Source organism: Megascapheus bottae, chromosome 26 (assembly GCF_031878675.1).
Source record: "Megascapheus bottae isolate mThoBot1 chromosome 26, mThoBot2.hap1, whole genome shotgun sequence".
Lineage (NCBI taxonomy): Eukaryota > Metazoa > Chordata > Mammalia > Rodentia > Geomyidae > Megascapheus > Megascapheus bottae.
The window spans coordinates 2,431,651-2,449,162 of NC_143534.1; the positions used below are offsets into that span (position 1 = coordinate 2,431,651).

The 17,512-nt window shown below is 53.4% G+C and overlaps 1 protein-coding gene across 1 annotated transcript in view; it reads left to right on the top strand.

Moving 5' to 3' along the window:
- Positions 1 to 17,512, top strand: part of Ryr2 (ryanodine receptor 2) — a 232,881-nt gene that overhangs the window by 93,535 nt on the left and 121,834 nt on the right. Inside the window, exons 27-36 of the mRNA XM_090318697.1 lie at positions 2,521 to 2,741; positions 4,980 to 5,154; positions 6,946 to 7,154; positions 7,714 to 8,066; positions 8,528 to 8,642; positions 9,632 to 9,792; positions 11,581 to 11,740; positions 12,070 to 12,156; positions 13,832 to 14,058; positions 15,378 to 16,170. Coding sequence (XP_090174823.1) covers positions 2,521 to 2,741; positions 4,980 to 5,154; positions 6,946 to 7,154; positions 7,714 to 8,066; positions 8,528 to 8,642; positions 9,632 to 9,792; positions 11,581 to 11,740; positions 12,070 to 12,156; positions 13,832 to 14,058; positions 15,378 to 16,170 — 2,501 coding nt within the window. The remainder of the gene's footprint in view (positions 1 to 2,520; positions 2,742 to 4,979; positions 5,155 to 6,945; positions 7,155 to 7,713; positions 8,067 to 8,527; positions 8,643 to 9,631; positions 9,793 to 11,580; positions 11,741 to 12,069; positions 12,157 to 13,831; positions 14,059 to 15,377; positions 16,171 to 17,512) is intronic.

Below are 17,512 nucleotides of genomic sequence, written 5' to 3' on the forward strand. Positions count from 1 at the left end.
AACATCTTTAACTTAGGGTAAAGCTGGCTTCTTACCATAAGTTACAATGGTTCCTTCTTCCTCTAGTTTTGAACATACTTGCGTTTTGGTTTTCTTTGAGTATTTGATGGGGCTTATTTTAACCCTCTGGGTCTGGGGATGTCTTCTTTAGGAGAGGTATTTAACATACAAGAAATGTGGCAATTTCTTATCTTCCATTTCCTCTCCTTTCCCTGTCTGGAGTGACATCTTAGTTTTCGTTCCCAGTATCTATCATTTTGTGTTTCCTCTCTTTTGTCTTTGTCAATCTTCCTAGGGATAGATTTCATAAATCTTTCAGTAGATGTGAGCTGTGAGGTTTTGGGGTTAAGCTTTGCGATATTTTCTTTATCCCGTCACTCTCACGGGCTGTGCTAAGTTACCCACCACGGTTCTGAGTGACAGCATCTTGTAGATTCTCTTAGAGTTAGCTGTGTTGGCATCACAGCCTTTGCACACAGCACTAAGGAATTCTCTGTGAAAGGATCTGTTGCATGTCCTTTTTATATGAGGAAATGAATGAACACATACATTTAGGATACTGCAGCTCACAGAAACGGATGGCTTTAATGGTACCCTGGAGAGTTCCAGGAAAGAGTTAATGATGGAGAGTGTGGTGTTTTCCTCCCGCACATAGAAATGTGTGCTCCATGCCTGAACAATTGTTGCTGTTTACATGTGAAAGATATTATCACTTAAAGATTTAGTCTTTTAGGCCCCTCGCAGATGATGCTGGATAGGTAGGGTGTTATTCTGAGGACGTGGGATAGAGTTGACATCATTTACAGCCCGTGGGTAGCATGCTGCTACCTCATGGTCAGCGAATGTCTTGGGGATCCGGTGAGATCAAGAACAAGGAAAAGACATGTTCACACCATCCTGCCATTTTGCTGCCAGATCTGAAATTCCCATTTCCATCTGGCTTTCATCCGTAGAGCTTGACCTCTGCACTGCCTCGTTCTGGGGATGCGTCCTTCACTGTGTGCGGATGGCAGGGGAGGCAGATACATTGTCACCAGGCCTGCTTGCAGCCCCCTGCAGAGGGGGTTCCCCTCAGCCTGGCGAGGTGTGGGAACTCTCCAGAAAGATCTTCATGCTCTCCACTGTTGAGGGAGTCTGCTCCACTTCAGGGATTTTGGGACAGAGCAGTGCACAGTTAGTTGGCTGGCATTTCTGTCTTACTGCAGCGATGCAGTCAGATGGACAGGGAGGAGTGAGCCTCAAGTCCCGCAGCAGAGGCCAGGGCCTTGTGCCCAGCCACAGCCTTGTATCATACCAGGAATCCAGTTGCACATTATGGAAAATAGAGTCATCATGAGCTGATGAGGTACAGAAGGGACTGGAAGGTCAATCTAGCAGAGGCCTTCTGGGGTCCACGCGTGTGGGTGGAGACTGAGGACAGAAGAGTTGAGGAATGGTTCTCGGGTGGTGCAGGTGAAAAGAGTAAGACTGCACAGAAGGTGTCAAACCCCGGCAAAGCTCTGGATCGTTTTGTACCGCAAATTGAAGGAAGTACTAGCCCCAGAAGTTTCAAAGCAAGCGCTCGCTGTGTGATCGCAGCTCACCGTGGCGACAGTGCTATGGGAACAGATTGGAGGAGGGGGGCACTGGTTGACGGAGAGGCCAGGTGGGAACTTTTGCAAACACTGGGATTTCTTTTTCCTGAACAAGGATGGTGGGAATGGAATCTATAAACATTATATGAGACAAATTTTATGGCATAAAGCGAATCAAGTCTGGTAGTCATGGATAGAGATAAGATTAAAAGTACAGAATTTACAGTTGGCTATTGCGCAGCCGCTGGCGTGTGAGAGGTAAACACGTAAAAGGTAGGTAAAATTGGAAGTCGTCCTCTGCAGTTGCTTGCACTGCCCTTTATCTTCTAGTCTTCAGGCAGATGCGCACCTATCCCACAGGAAACGTGGGCTGGGTATTTGAGTTGTGCTCTCTTCAGGGTGTCATCTCGACTTCGTCGTCGGTGTTGGCGTTGCTTTGTTGGACGTGGTTCTAGAACGCTGGAGGTGGACCAGTGTATAGACCACCTCCCGCGTCCTCTGCGCCCCGGGCGCATTCCAGGGCCAGTCGCCTGCTCCTGCCGGCTGCGGGCTCTCCACTCCTCCTTAGGTCCGCTGCGGGCTCTCCACTCCTCCTTAGGTCCGCCTGCCCCCTAGTGGAGGCACCGCCCCGGCCCGGCACGCCCGGGAGCGGGGCGCCCGGGGCCGCTCTGGGCCCCCCTCCTCCTCCTCCTCCTGGTGCCACGCGGGGCGTGGAGGGGTGGAGGGGAGGAGGGGCGGGGCAGGCCGGGCTCCTCCGCGCCGGCTCGGCTCACTCCCCCTCCTCCTCCTCCCCTCCCCGAGGCACGCGGGTCTCCCGCGGGTCTCAGCGCCCAGGCTGCCCGGTCCGGTCCCCGGCGGGGTGGGCAGGGCGCGGGCGCGGCGTGGGCTCGGTCCCCCGCGCTCTCCCCCCGTGACCCCGCTCTCTCTCCCCCGCTCTCCTCCGCAGCGGCGCGGGCCGAGGCGGGTGGCGGTGGCGGCGGCGGCCCCGGCGAGCGGTTCCGCATCTTCCGCGCGGAGAAGACGTACGCGGTGCGCGCGGGGCGCTGGTACTTCGAGTTCGAGGCGGTGTCGGCGGGGGACATGCGCGTGGGCTGGAGCCGCCCGGGCTGCCAGCCGGACCTGGAGCTGGGCTCGGACGAGCGCGCCTTCGCCTTCGACGGCTTCAAGGTGGGGCCCGTGGGGGAGGGGCGCACGGGGGGAGGACACACGGGGGGGGGGGAGAGGACCCCGGTGACCCCAGCCACCCAGGGGACAGTGACCCCAGCAGCTCAGGAGACAGTGACCCCAGCTGCCCAGGGGACAGTGACCCCGGTGACCCCAGCCACCCAGGGACAGAGACCCCAGCAGCTCAGGAGACAGTGACCCCAGCTGCCCAGGGGACAGTGACCCCAGCCACCCAGGGACGGTGACCCCAGCTACCCAGGGGACAGTGACCCCAGCAGCTCAGGAGACAGTGACCCCAGCTGCCCAGGGGACAGTGACCCCGGTGACCCCAGCCACCCAGGGACGGTGACCCCAGCTACCCAGGGGACAGTGACCCCAGCAGCTCAGGAGACAGTGACCCCAGCTGCCCAGGGGACAGTGACCCCAGTGACCCCAGCCACCCAGGGGACAGTGACCCCAGCAGCTCAGGAGACAGTGACCCCAGCTGCCCAGGGGACAGTGACCCCGGTGACCCCAGCCACCCAGGGACAGAGACCCCAGCAGCTCAGGAGACAGTGACCCCAGCTGCCCAGGGGACAGTGACCCCGGTGACCCCAGCCACCCAGGGACGGTGACCCCAGCTACCCAGGGGACAGTGACCCCAGCAGCTCAGGAGACAGTGACCCCAGCTGCCCAGGGGACAGTGACCCCAGTGACCCCAGCCACCCAGGGGACAGTGACCCCAGCAGCTCAGGAGACAGTGACCCCAGCTGCCCAGGGGACAGTGACCCCGGTGACCCCAGCCACCCAGGGACGGTGACCCCAGCTACCCAGGGGACAGTGACCCCAGCAGCTCAGGAGACAGTGACCCCAGCTGCCCAGGGGACAGTGACCCCAGTGACCCCAGCCACCCAGGGGACAGTGACCCCAGCAGCTCAGGAGACAGTGACCCCAGCTGCCCAGGGGACAGTGACCCCAGTGACCCCAGCCACCCAGGGGACAGTGACCCCAGCAGCTCAGGAGACAGTGACCCCAGCTGCCCAGGGGACAGTGACCCCGGTGACCCCAGCCACCCAGGGACGGTGACCCCAGCTACCCAGGGGACAGTGACCCCAGCAGCTCAGGAGACAGTGACCCCAGCTGCCCAGGGGACAGTGACCCCAGTGACCCCAGCCACCCAGGGGACAGTGACCCCAGCAGCTCAGGAGACAGTGACCCCAGCTGCCCAGGGGACAGTGACCCCAGTGACCCCAGCCACCCAGGGGACAGTGACCCCAGCAGCTCAGGAGACAGTGACCCCAGCTGCCCAGGGGACAGTGACCCCGGTGACCCCAGCCACCCAGGGACGGTGACCCCAGCTACCCAGGGGACAGTGACCCCAGCAGCTCAGGAGACAGTGACCCCAGCTGCCCAGGGGACAGTGACCCCAGTGACCCCAGCCACCCAGGGGACAGTGACCCCAGCAGCTCAGGAGACAGTGACCCCAGCTGCCCAGGGGACAGTGACCCCGGTGACCCCAGCCACCCAGGGACAGAGACCCCAGCAGCTCAGGAGACAGTGACCCCAGCTGCCCAGGGGACAGTGACCCCAGGAGCTCAGGAGACAGTGACCCCAGCTGCCCAGGGGACAGTGACCCCAGTGACCCCAGTAACCCCAGCCGCTCAGGGGACAGTGACCCCAGCTGCAGGCCAGGACTCCCAAACCCATGCTCCACACCCGCCCTCCAGCCCCAGCTCTGGTGGCAGAGCAGCCCGTGCCTGCCCACCATTGGCCAGCTACATCTGAGCACATAGACTAAGAGTGGTTTAGGCTGGGACTGAAGCTTTTGTGGTTCTGATATGGGACCAAAAAGCTTTAAGAAATCCTCCTCCTCCTCTTCCTCCTCCTCCTCCTCTTCCTCTTCTTCCTCCTTCTCCTCTTCCTCCTCCTCCTCCTCGGCTCAAAGAAACTGGATTTATTCTGAAGTAGCTGAAGATGGGAGCGTGCTATTTTCAATCAGTGTTCTCAGCCCTCTTCCCCAGCTCTGAAATGGTGGTTTTCTCTTGGGGGAGTGGAGGGCAGGTGGCTTCCCTTGAGAAGGGCCGAGGTGTTGCTGGGATCCTTAGAATGCCAGGCTCCTGTCCACAGCACGCTCAGACCCAGGCTCAGCGTGGAGATGCGGGGTGTCAGGCCGAAGGGCGCTGCCACTGCTGGCCGGCGAGCCGAGGGGTGGGTGCTGGGCCCGGGGCTGGCGGTGACCCAGGGTCCCTCTGTCCCCTGCAGGCGCAGCGGTGGCACCAGGGCAGCGAGCACTACGGCCGCTCCTGGCAGGCGGGCGATGTGGTGGGCTGCATGGCAGACATCAACGAGCACACGATGATGTTCACGCTCAACGGGGAGGTCCTGCTGGACGACTCGGGCTCCGAGCTGGCCTTCAAGGACTTCGATGTCGGCGACGGTGAGTGTGCCGTGCCTGCTGGTGATTCCCAGGCAGATTTCCAAGCTGGGGGGGTGGATGAGGCTTGGTGCTCCATGGCGTTCCACTCGACAGTGGGTGTCTTTTCCTCGAGGCCGTTCAACAGCCATTAAAACACTGAACAAAAACGGCTAGAAGTCCTCCAGCTGTGAAACTTCAGTGGAAACCAAAACTTCTCCGTAGGTTTTGTTTTTTTTCTATCCCAGAATCCAGAATGACACGCTGTGTGTTTCTCCAAATCCTACACATTGTGAATGGTTTTCTGTAGGTCCACACCTCTTTGAAAATGGAAATGAACCTGTGAATTCTACAGTGAAATCATTCCATTTTACAAGAAGATACATTAGGAAGGAGAAATCTCACACTTGCACACGTGCCTGGCTCTAATGACCAGTCTGGAAGGTATCTTTGTGCATGCCTTTAGTCAACTCACGTGTTTTCCTTCCAGAGAAATTATTTGAAATGTACAGAAGCGTTCACAGATGAATATGAGCTACTAGAACCTTCGGCAGAGAGATTGACTAGAAATTAGTGCGTATTCACCGCCTGAAAAGCTGCTCTTTTCTTTACAACCTTTAAAGATCCTCTTTGAGATAGGTACAAAGGAGATGCCATTTAGCAGAGCAGTGTAACGCAGTGACTTGATTGTCATCAGCGCCTTTACCGTTCCTTCGGCTGTGTCAGGTGACTGTAGATTGACCATTCCATACTGCTGTACTCCAGGCTGCCCCAGCTCTATCATTCTTACCCAGCCACTTTCCTTGGTGGGGGCAGTACTTGTTTATGGCACCTTTGCTGGCTGCTGTGTCACAAAGCGGCACAGCTGCACACACAGCTACAGCTTCTTTCCTGGTAACTAACCTCTTCCCAGCCCCACTTCCGGGGCCCAGCTGGAGTGCCCATCCCTCCTGGGCCACAAGTCACAGCCATGCTTCTGGGCATTGGAGTTAGTGGGTGTGATCTGTATTGTCTTCTGCGTTGGGTGGCGTTGCCTAAATGCATGTCGTGGCCAGAATTTCAACAAGGGAAGATGTGTCAGGATAACAGTAGGACTGAGTGTCCTAATTCTACTCTTGGCTGATTCTTAGCATCCTCTACATAATGGGTCTGACACGTTAGAGGATTCAATGATGTCCTCTGAAATCGGTGACCTGCCTGTTTATTTTTCTCACTGTTTCCCATGTGTGGGAAACATTATAGAAAGAAATGAAGAGCCTATACATTCTCTCCTTCCCCAGAAAAACATCTCACCCTTGTCATGATAAATGACCATTTCAGCCCCTCGATGACAGTCGATTCTGTATGTATTAAGCTTCACGTAGATAACATGTACATGTTCATGTATAATTCTGAGTACATATTCAGAAGTAAAAGAATCGAAGTGCATCTTGAAGATCAGTCTCCTTTCTTGGACTTAGCGAGGAAGGAGCTGATAGCATAGACTGCCTGGTGTGTCCACACATCAAACATTTTAGCAAGACCAAAGCAGTCTGCCCTCCCACTTCTCACTTTCTAGAGTAGTCCAGCTGATGGCAGGGTCTTCTGTCAGGCCCACGACTACTAAATCATGAGGTCAAAGTCAAACCTCGTTTGTTTTTTCCCTGATGTGTCACAACACTCGGTGTCTCTTCATCCTGTGACTGGCGTGTCCCTGGGGTGGTGACCGTCTCAGCGATCAGAGTCCTGAAACGACCCGCTCGCCCTCCGCCTGCTGTGCCGGGCTCGTCCACTGACTGCACTCAAGGCGGCGCCTGTTCTTTCCTCCCCTCCCAGGACTCATTCCCGTGTGTAGCCTTGGCGTGGGACAGGTGGGCAGGATGAACTTTGGGAAGGACGTCGGCACCTTGAAGTACTTCACCATCTGCGGCTTGCAGGAGGGCTACGAACCCTTCGCCGTGAACACAAACCGCGACATTACCATGTGGCTCAGCAAGAGGCTCCCCCAGTTCCTCCAGGTTCCGGCCAACCACGAGCACATCGAGGTTTGCCTCTCCTTAAAAGAAACCAGACCCCCGAGAGTTAAAGAGCCGTTGTCCACGAGAGGGGCTCCAGGGGTCAGTTACTGGCGTCCACTCATCCTTTTTATAGGGAGGCAAAGGCAGCCTGGCTCCAGAGGCGTCCATGAGACCACCAAGTCCCCGCGCGGCCCTTAGCGTTAGGATCAGAGCTGTGAGCACGGTTGTCTGTTAGCCCCAGGACTGCTGGGGATACCAAAAACCTGCCCTCCAGCCCTTCACATAAAATGGCGTCGGGCTCGCCCCAGACGTCTGCATATCCTCTCATAGGGCTCAAGTCTGCAGGTGACTCAGTCATTTTCTAACCTACTGTAAACCCTACCCATCGTGTAAGGAATGCTAAGAGGAAGTGTCTCGGCTGTAGTCAGCCGGGTTGAAATGCTTCGTGGAGAGAGCCGTGGGTTCTGCAGAAGGGCAGGACCGGTGGCTGGCAAAGGGGACTGGATGTTGATAGCAGAGGCCTCGGGGCTTTCTCGTCCCTGACAGCGGGATGTGCACTAGTGAATGTCTCCTCTTCCCTCCCCAGGTGACCAGAATAGACGGCACCACGGACAGCTCCCCATGCCTGAAGGTCACTCAGAAGTCCTTCGGCTCTCAGAACAGCAGCAGGGACATCATGTTCTACCGCCTCAGCATGCCCATCGAGTGCGCCGAGGTCTTCTCCAAGACCGTGCCCGGGGGCCTCCCCGGCGCTGGCCTCTTCGCGCCCAAGAATGATCTGGAAGACTACGACGCCGATTCGGACTTTGAGGTTCTCATGAAGACGGCGCACGGCCACCTGGCGCCCGACCGCCTTGATAAAGACAAAGAAGCCACGAAGTCGGAATTTAATAACCATAAAGATTATGCTCAGGAAAAGCCCTCTCGCCTGAAGCAAAGGTCATTAGCAGTTACAGCAGTGGACAGAGTTACTGTAGGGGAGGCCAGGTTTCTGAGGATCATTCCTTCCCTACCTCTCTCTTGGTTTTGCTTTTCCTTTCTTCCTTTTTTAATTTAGAATTTTTGGCCCCTGATTTTGTTTTCATAGAGCCAGACCAAAACACCTTGTTGGCCTTGTCATTTGCTAGCGTAGACGTAGCGTGCCTCCTTAAGCCGTCCACACGGACTTTGTTGGTTGGAGCGTAAGGTGGCGTGCTCTCTACGTTTTGCTTTTAGGACCAGCATGGCCCGTCATCTTCCTGCAGTGAGTCAGGGTGTCGGGCGCTCAGCACTCAGAGGAGTCGGCTGGTCTTCGTGGTGGGAGCTGGGTGGGATGGAGCGCCCGGACGCCAGCCGAGTGCCAGCCCCAGCTCTGACAAGCAGCCCCGTGGCCTGATTCTTTGCCTGCTTGTGTGTTCCAGATTTTTACTTCGGAGAACGAAGCCGGATTACAGCACCAGCCATTCCGCCAGGCTCACTGAAGACGTCCTGGCCGACGACCGAGACGACTACGAGTACCTCATGCACACCTCCACGGTACGAGCCCGCAGCCCCCGCCCCTCCTCTCCTGGCCGTCAGCCACTGCGCCCTCCGGCTTCTGTCTGTCCCTGTGTGTGCGCTCCACCTCTGACACCGTTGTCTTGATCCACCGTCTTTAGCAGCAGCTTTTTTACTTGATATGGAGTCAGGGTCTCAATGTAGCCGTTGATAGCCTTGCCACGCTAACTCAGACGCCCTAGTGCTGGCCTTATGAACATGTACTACTCTGCCCAGCAGGGCAGCATTCTTAAAATCATCATTTGTTTGTAGATACACCCTTAGGATGTAACACACAAACACGATGTCTGTTATGTCCTAGGAGAGCTAACTTAGGGAAAATATCCTTAGTGACATCTCTCATATTACTCCTTGATGTGGTTTTAATTTGTCTTTTCTAAGTCCATGTCACTCACATGTATTAATTTTTAATCGATTGATCCCGGAGTGCCAAATGAAAAAAAGAAATCTGTATTTGTGTCTGTTGCGGAGTGCTCCTGGGTTTGATGCTCCAGTCGTTTTTTCTTTTACTTTATTTGTGAATGAATATAGGTGGCGGTTTCACTGTGGCACACAGGACACTGGAGTAAATTGACTGTCCCCTCCTCCAGCGTGACTTCCTTCCCTCCACCCGCTCACAAGTAGTGTTTAGTGCTCAGTGGGTCTGTGGGTTCCACAGTGTGTGTCCACATATATCGGTGTATGTCCCAATACATTCATGGACCTAAGCGATGCCTGGGACTCTTTTTCCCTATCTATGTCCTCTCCTTCCTCCCTCTGCTCTTCTCTCTCTCCCTTTCTAGACAGCACCCCTCGTTTACTTACATCCCCTCATCATCACCGTCACCATCGTGGTTCTCATTATTTCAGGTCTGTTTATGGACCGGTGAATGAGAATATGAGCTATTTAGCATTCCGAGTCTGGCTCGTCTCATTTGGCGTGGTGCTCTCCCTTCCCTCACGCGTCGGTTTTCACTGTTACCCCACAGTACTACTACTCAGTGAGGATCTTCCCTGGTCAAGAGCCTGCGAACGTCTGGGTGGGCTGGATTACCTCCGATTTCCACCAGCACGACCCTGGCTTTGACTTAGACAGAGTTCGGACCGTGACTGTCACTCTGGGAGATGAGAAGGGAAAAGTCCACGAAAGGTTTGTTCCCTTTGGTATTTGATCCGAATGAATGACTTCTGGGAAAAAAAAAACAAAACCAAAAAAATAAAAGCAAAAACAAAAAGGGAAAAAAAAACCCAAACCAAAACAATACTGGTTAAACCTCGGTACTTTTTTTTTTAAATTTGGTTTGGATTTTTGTGTAGAAATAATATAATGAAGCCGTGGATATCACTGTCATGTTTCTTAGCCCTACAGATCAGCAAGGAAGGTAAACGTACGGAAAGCGGGAATTATCTCACCAGCAGTGCCTCCTCCTTGGGTACAGTTGACTGTTGCTTAGGTGCCCGTGGTTAGAGACATGGGTTTGTAGGGATGAGAGTCGGGTGGAGTTGAGGCATACAGCCTGTGGTCTGATCAGAACCCTGGGACCTGCAGGTGGGGGGAGAGAGCGTGGGCTGGCAGTGGAGACGAGGTCGCCTTTGAACGTGGACTGAGGAGTAGTGGTTCTTTCCTCAGCTTTGCCATTGACTCGCTGTGTGGCTTGGGGTAAGTCACTTCCACTTTCTGTGCCATCCTTTGCTATTTGTAACACAAACCAAACTGAAACCAAACCTTCCCCAAAGTGAAGACGGCTATCTTCCTTGCAGAATGAGACAAGAGAAGATCTGACCATTTCGCTTCTATCTTTTGTGCCCATGCCTCCTCTCTGATCTGCTGTGACAGGTCTCAGAAATGAGTCTTTCCATAACGTTGCTTTTCTTCTCTACCATCCTTTGGGGGTGACGGGGAACCTTGCTGTCCCACCCTCTGGTTGTAACCCGTGCAACACAATGGACTTGGCGCTTGAGATGGAAGCCCGGGTGCCGTCTCCCGCGATGGGCGCCTTTTATTCGTATTGGTGTGGTCTTGGGAGTGCATTTGATTGTCACAGATGGCAACAGTATAAGAGAAACAATAACCCTGCAGCAGGGATGGGATAAGGACAGGTGATGCTTTGTAGAGCAGGAAGGACCTGTGGACCAGTGGAGCTTGCACAAAGAAACAGCCTGCATTTGATGGTCTGAAATGGACTTGTCCTTGGCCTTTGTGTTTCTCTCCTCCCGCTTGCCTGCTGTTGGCCTTTCTTTGCCGGTGGGTTAGTGGTTGGCAGCGCAGCGTGAGACAGGCACTGGGGTTGGGCTCAAAGTACGTCACTTCGCTTCCATCTCGAACAAAGGGTTTTTTCTTTTGTAAGTGCGGAAAAAGGCAGGTGAACGTTTGCTAATGTCACCGAGTTTTGCACATATCCCAGTTAACGCTGTCTCATAACAGATCGCTAACCATAAAGGGGCATCGTTTTAGCCAAATTTTAAATCTGTTTGAATCATTGACGGCTCATGGAGAGTCTGTGTAAGGATTTTTGATTGCGTTTGGAAATGAATATTTCTTAGAACAAGTGGTTAAAAAATGAATGAGACGGACATTCAAATTTGGACCCTTAGGGAATAGTTAAAACTCTTTTGAACCTTAGACAAAGGTCCAGTTTGGTTTGAGTATGTTTAGAGAGCTGTTGTAGCTCCGCCCTTCTTGGGTTCCAGCCCACTGGCCTGTGTCCCTTAGAACGATGTGGAATTTAGATACGCCTCAGACTTGACTTGGAACAGAATCACAGAACCGGGCCCATTGTGCACTTTTCCCATTGCCGCATGAGCTTGTTGCTTGCACAGCATATTTTAGGTTTAGTTTTGCAAGATATACATGCTTTCTGCCATACCGGTGGCCGTGCCACGATAAAAAATGTGAGTTTACTTCTTATTTATTCTTCTTTTACACTTGGCAATCCAGCATCAAACGCAGCAACTGTTACATGGTGTGTGCAGGCGAGAGCATGAGTCCCGGGCAAGGTCGTAACAACAACGGCTTGGAGATCGGCTGTGTGGTGGATGCCGCCAGCGGGCTTCTCACGTTCCTCGCCAACGGCAAGGAGCTGAGCACCTACTACCAGGTACGTGGCGTGGTCAGTGGTCGCCTTGTACTTCTAGGGCGGGAAGGGGGAAGAGGCATGTTTGAAGGTCAATAATTAGGAAGAGAAAATGGAAACAGAAAAGGAGTTGGTGATGTGTGGTTTTATGTCTGTCACTCTGCAATGCCGTGACAGAGGAGCTAGCGTGCACCTGCAGCCATGATCACACAACCATAACATTCTCCAACTAGTTCTGAGAAAAAAACGATACCGCTATGAGACGAAGGAAAGTGTTTCCTTGTATATAATGTTTCTTAGTCGGTCTTTCTCCTCTCTTGACTACCATTAGTAAATGTATTTGTTTGTCTAAGGTGGAGCCAAGCACAAAATTATTCCCTGCTGTGTTTGCGCAAGCTACAAGCCCCAATGTTTTCCAGTTTGAGTTGGGAAGAATAAAGGTAAGGATGGCTCAGAATTGCGCCATATTCTTTTATGTAAGGATCTAGCATGTACTCCTGGAAAGATTCAGTATTTTATTGCACTGTATTTCACAGCAACATGAGTTGAACACTTGGTTCTTCAAGGGAGTGTAGCTCTGTTGGAGAATCTCATTCTGATCTCATACTTAGAATGAATTTATCTTTGATGGTCTTCATTCATGACCAGTGGAATTCTATAGAACAAAAAACAAATGGCAAGTTGCCTACAAGGACAGTGACCCCCTGAACTCAGGGGTGAGTTGGTGAGCAGACATAAAGACTTAAAACCTTGTCACTTCAAAAGCAGCGCATATGGAGTTGTTCTGGAGACAAAAATGCAAGAACAAGGAAGAAGGCTAGGGAAGAGCCAGGAGACAGGTTGATTGCTAACTGTTACACTGGGATGCATACAGGTACATTGGCCAGGTGAAAGGGTTCTTGCCAGGGGGAATGAGAACGCAGAGGTATGCAACAAGAGATGCCTTCCAGGATGTGGCCCAAGAGGGTCAGGTCATTGTACCACAAAGAGTGTCAGAAGTCCGATTCCCTGAGGAGGGTGGAGGTCAGACGCCTTCAGTGGTCCATGAGGAAGACGTCCCCTCCCCTCTCCTGTCCAATATCCTATCCTGTTGGCTCCCATCCTGCTGTACTGAAGCCTCACTAGCCCTGTCTTCCTGAAGGTCTTGTCTCCTCCTCCCCGTTCCTCCCTGCTCCTCCCCGCCGTCCCTGTGCTCCTTCTCTATTTGTATTTTTCTAAATGTCACCTACTCAGTGATGTTTATTGAGAACCAGATGATTTCTGGTCTGCCTTCCCTGGGTCCTTTTTGATATATACTATTTAATTATGGATACTGCTTGATAGCTTCAGCAAGACAAATGGGAGGTGAGGGAGGGCAGGGTTTCTGTGTATGCTAGTGCCTAGTGCAATGTCTGGCTCCCCTCTCCCCGCCTCCAGTTCACAAAGGGCAGAGCAGTTAGCTTGAGGATAGGGAGCCTGGAGAAGGCAGTAGAGGGCTCACCCGAGGACAAGGAGAGGGGAGGCTGAGCAGACCTGTGAGGTACGTCTCTTCCCCTGACCCGGGGAAGGCCAGTGCGGAGGGCCCGCACAGCAAGCGGGAATGAACGAGTTCCGACATAGTGGAGGCCTCTCTCTGGGCCAGAGGCCCGAGGCTGGCTGAGGCTGCCTCTCGGAAGTGAAGAAGACTCAGAGTTTCATTGGTCAGTTTTCTTGGATAAGTGCGTTTAGGCGTTAAGTTGGTGCAGCTGTGGAGGGGATGATGAAGGTGGGAAGAGATGACCCAGGAGGGCCGGGTGTGTGTGTGTGGGGGTCTCCAGTTCAAGGAGTTGGGTACTGAACTGTGCCTACATCCTGCCCTCCTTCCCCAGGTGCCCTCCTGGTGAGGAAGCTCGAGGGCTGCGTGGCTTTGTGCGGTTGCGTTTGCAGCATGTATCCTGGAAAAGGAACATTCTGCAAACCTCTTTGCCTGCGGGACATTTTCAGCTGGTTATGCCCATTATTCTCTCTCTCTCTGGCTCTTTGATCTGTGGTGTACCTGACCTCCCCTGGCTCTTTCGTGGCTTTTGGAACCTCAGGGGATGGGAAGCATTCATTCTTTTTTTATTTTAAATTGTTTCCGTTTTCCTCCTGGTATAGAACGTGATGCCTCTCTCAGCGGGCTTGTTCAAGAGCGAGCACAAAAACCCCGTGCCCCAGTGCCCCCCGCGTCTGCACGTGCAGTTCCTGTCGCACGTCTTGTGGAGCCGGATGCCCAACCAGTTTCTGAAGGTGGACGTGTCTCGTATCAGCGAGCGGCAGGGCTGGCTGGTGCAGTGCTCAGATCCGCTTCAGTTCATGTCCCTGCACATCCCCGAGGAAAACAGGTGAGCCCTGCGAGCACAGGCCCCGAGCGGGGGTGACGACGGTCTGGCCAGCACGGCACACGTGTCCTCCACCCTGAGCGGGGAGGGTAAACCAGAAGTGGCCTGACAGTACAGCTGGGTAAAATACCGATGCACGGAGCCAAGTTGCAGAACCTTGAAAGCATGTTGCACCAGAGAAGCTGGTGACACAGGACCTGGGAGTTTTGCTTGCGTGAGGAGTCCGTGTTTGTCTAGTTGTTTCTTTATGTTGTGCAGATCTCTAAAGAGAGATGGGGACTTCGAGCTGGGGTGGAAGTGAGGTGTGGCAGCTGAATGGGTTCCCTGCCCAGGAGGATGGACATGTGCTGTGTGTAGTTTATGGTTAGCGTTACACAGCTCCATGAATCCATACAAACCTTGGATTATGTATTTTAAATAGTTACATCATTGAGTACTATGTACATTTCATCTTTTTTTTTTTTTTGCTAGTACTACGGTTTTAAACTCAGGACCTTACCCTTGCTTGGAGCTCTACCACTTGAGCTCTGCCTCCAGCCTGGCTTTTTTTGCTGGCTACTTGGAGATGAGGTCTCTTGTTGGGTGTTTATTCCTGGAGTGGCTTTGAACTGGAAGACTCCTGACTTCAGGCTCCTGATTAGCTGGGATCATAGGCGTGAGCCGTTCCTACCCAGCTTTGTAAATTATATCTTAACTAAAAATATTAAAATACTCAATTAGGAAAATTTTCAGCTAATTTGTTGGTGCTTTGCATATTTATGCATTTCTTATGAAATCATTTGATCTTTCATAACATAGCCTTGAGATGATAATTTTATTTGAATTTAAGTGTATGGCTCTTTTTATGAGATTACATTTTGTCAGACCTTTGCATCAGATTTCTTTTGAAACTTGTGGTCAGAAGTTTTCAATGTCAAATTGTATGTGGAAGTCAATTTGTAGACTGCCTTGAAGTGATTATTTTTTTTTAAAAAAAATACTTTCATTGTTATTATCGAGGGCTGCCATTTTGTACGTCAGGAGATGTGGTGATGATTATATTCCTTTTCGGGCAATGCCACCCCTTCCCTGGCTCTTCCCCCTCTCCCTTTCTCTCTCCCATCTCTGCCCACCAGGCATGTAACTCCTTTTCAACATAGTGTCTACTGAGTCAATCGCGACTTTATTTTCCCCTGAAATCATTTGTAGCCGTGAAACATGTCAGAAAGTTACAGAAAACATGGCATGTCTTCCCAGCACTTTGTGCTGTAGGCAGATCTCTCCTCGGCTGCCGTTTCCTGCTGACCTGGCCGCCTTGCCCCGCTCTCTCCCCGTCTCCCCAGGTCTGTGGACATCCTGGAGCTGACGGAGCAGGAGGAACTGCTGCAGTTTCACTACCACACGCTGCGGCTGTACTCGGCCGTGTGCGCCCTGGGGAACCACCGCGTGGCCCACGCGCTGTGCAGCCACGTGGACGCACCTCAGCTGCTCTACGCCATCGAGAGCAAGTACATGCCCGGCCTGCTGCGTGCCGGCTACTACGACCTGCTCGTCGACATCCACCTGAGCTCCTATGCCACGGCCAGGCTCATGATGAACAACGAGTTCATCGTCCCCATGACGGAGGAAACCAAGAGCATCACGCTCTTCCCCGGCGAGAGCAAGAAGCACGGGCTCCCCGGTATCGGCCTCAGCACCTCCCTCAGGCCCCGCATGCACTTCTCCTCCCCCAGCTTCGTGGGCGTCGGTGCAGAGTGCTACCAGTACAGCCCCGAGTTCCCGCTGGACGCCCTGAAGACCAAGACCATCCAGATGCTGACCGAGGCCGTGACGGAGGGGAGCCTGCACGCCCGGGACCCCGTCGGGGGCAGCACAGAGTTCCTCTTCGTGCCCCTCATCAAGCTCTTCTACACCCTGCTCATCATGGGCCTGTTCCACAGCGAAGACCTGAAGCACCTCCTGCAGCTGATCGAGCCCAGCGTGTTCAAGGAGGCCGCCCCTCCCGAGGAGGAGGAGAGGGAGCTGGGTGCCCAGGACTCCAGGCTGGAAGGAGCAGGCGAAGATGAGGCCAGAGCAGGCCAGAGGCCTAAGGAGGGCCTCCTGCACATGAAGCTGCCCGAGCCCGTGAAGCTGCAGGTAAACTGGGAGAGCATTTCAGAATCCGTCATGGCAAAGGTGTGAACACTCACCAGGCCCTTCCTCTCTCCCTTCCTCCCCCCCCTCTCCATTTTCTAGTCCTGGGGCTAGAACTCTCAGCCTAAGTGCTATTCTTGAGCTTCTTATAAGAACTCAAGGGTAGAGCTCTGTTCTTCCCTTTTTTTCCGGTTGTTCATTGGAGATAGTCTCATGGGCTGTCCTCAGGGCTCAGCTTCGTGAGCAGCTAGCAGTATGGGCATGAACCACCAGTGCCGGGCTCTTTCCCAGTCTTAATTAGGTTATATTGTCTTCTATTTTTCTCTCTGCTACTCATTAGCAACTTCCTTGTACCTCTCGTGTATATCATCCACGTGTGATGTATGGATGCTTCAATCTCAGGCACTGAAACCCCTTCCCACCTTGCCTCCTCTCCTCCTGAAAACACACAGACATTCTTACACTGGGGGATATGAGCAACATTCCGCACATTCCTTTTAAACTGCCTTTGTTACTCTGAAGCAAAAGAAGGTCAAGGTGGGAGAGAAAACATTTGTGAAGAGGGGCTGAGAAGGCCCAGCCCAACCAGACTTGGAATCCAGGTCAGCGGATTTGGTAGGGCAGAAGAGACAGTCAGGCAAGGTGACCTTTACCATAGTGCAGGCAGCCCAGGAGAGGCCCAGTTGCTGTAGCAACTGGGGATGTTCTGGTGGTCCTGGGTCTAGAGAGGGAAGGGGACAGAGAGGGGCTCGTCAGCTGTGGTGCCCCTGCCGGGTCAGGGGCAGGAAGAGGAGGAGGGGGCAGGTGGGAGAGAATGACCTTTAACTTCCTTCGGAGAAGCTGACAGCAATGACTCTATCACACAGGGTTGTAACATCCACATTCATGCTCCCTTGTAATGATTGTCATGGGTGTCACCGTGTGTTTCCCTGACATGGCCTGGCATTCTCTCACAGGCATGTTTCTACCCAGGGAAAAGCAGCCCAGCCGAGCATGAAGCAAGGACAGCATTCACCCCTCACCTGACTTACATGCTTATGTGGAGTCTGGAATTGGCACTGGAATTCAAGGACGCTCCTCTGCCCTATGACACTGGGCCTGTGCTTTTCTTCTGAGTTCTCACCCCATTCCTTCTGTAGTGACCCGGCCATGGCTCTGTTGCTTGTGCTGTGAAAGAAGGGCACTGCGATCTGCTCATGGTGGAGATTCTTCCCCAGGGCTCTTGCCGCTGCCTCCTTCTGTATCCCTTGGCCCTCTGCCGTAAAGGAGGGTTGGTGTGTAGCAGGGACACCCAGTGGACTCACTGTGCACTTCAATCCTGAGGACTAAGCCACTTCTGCCACCG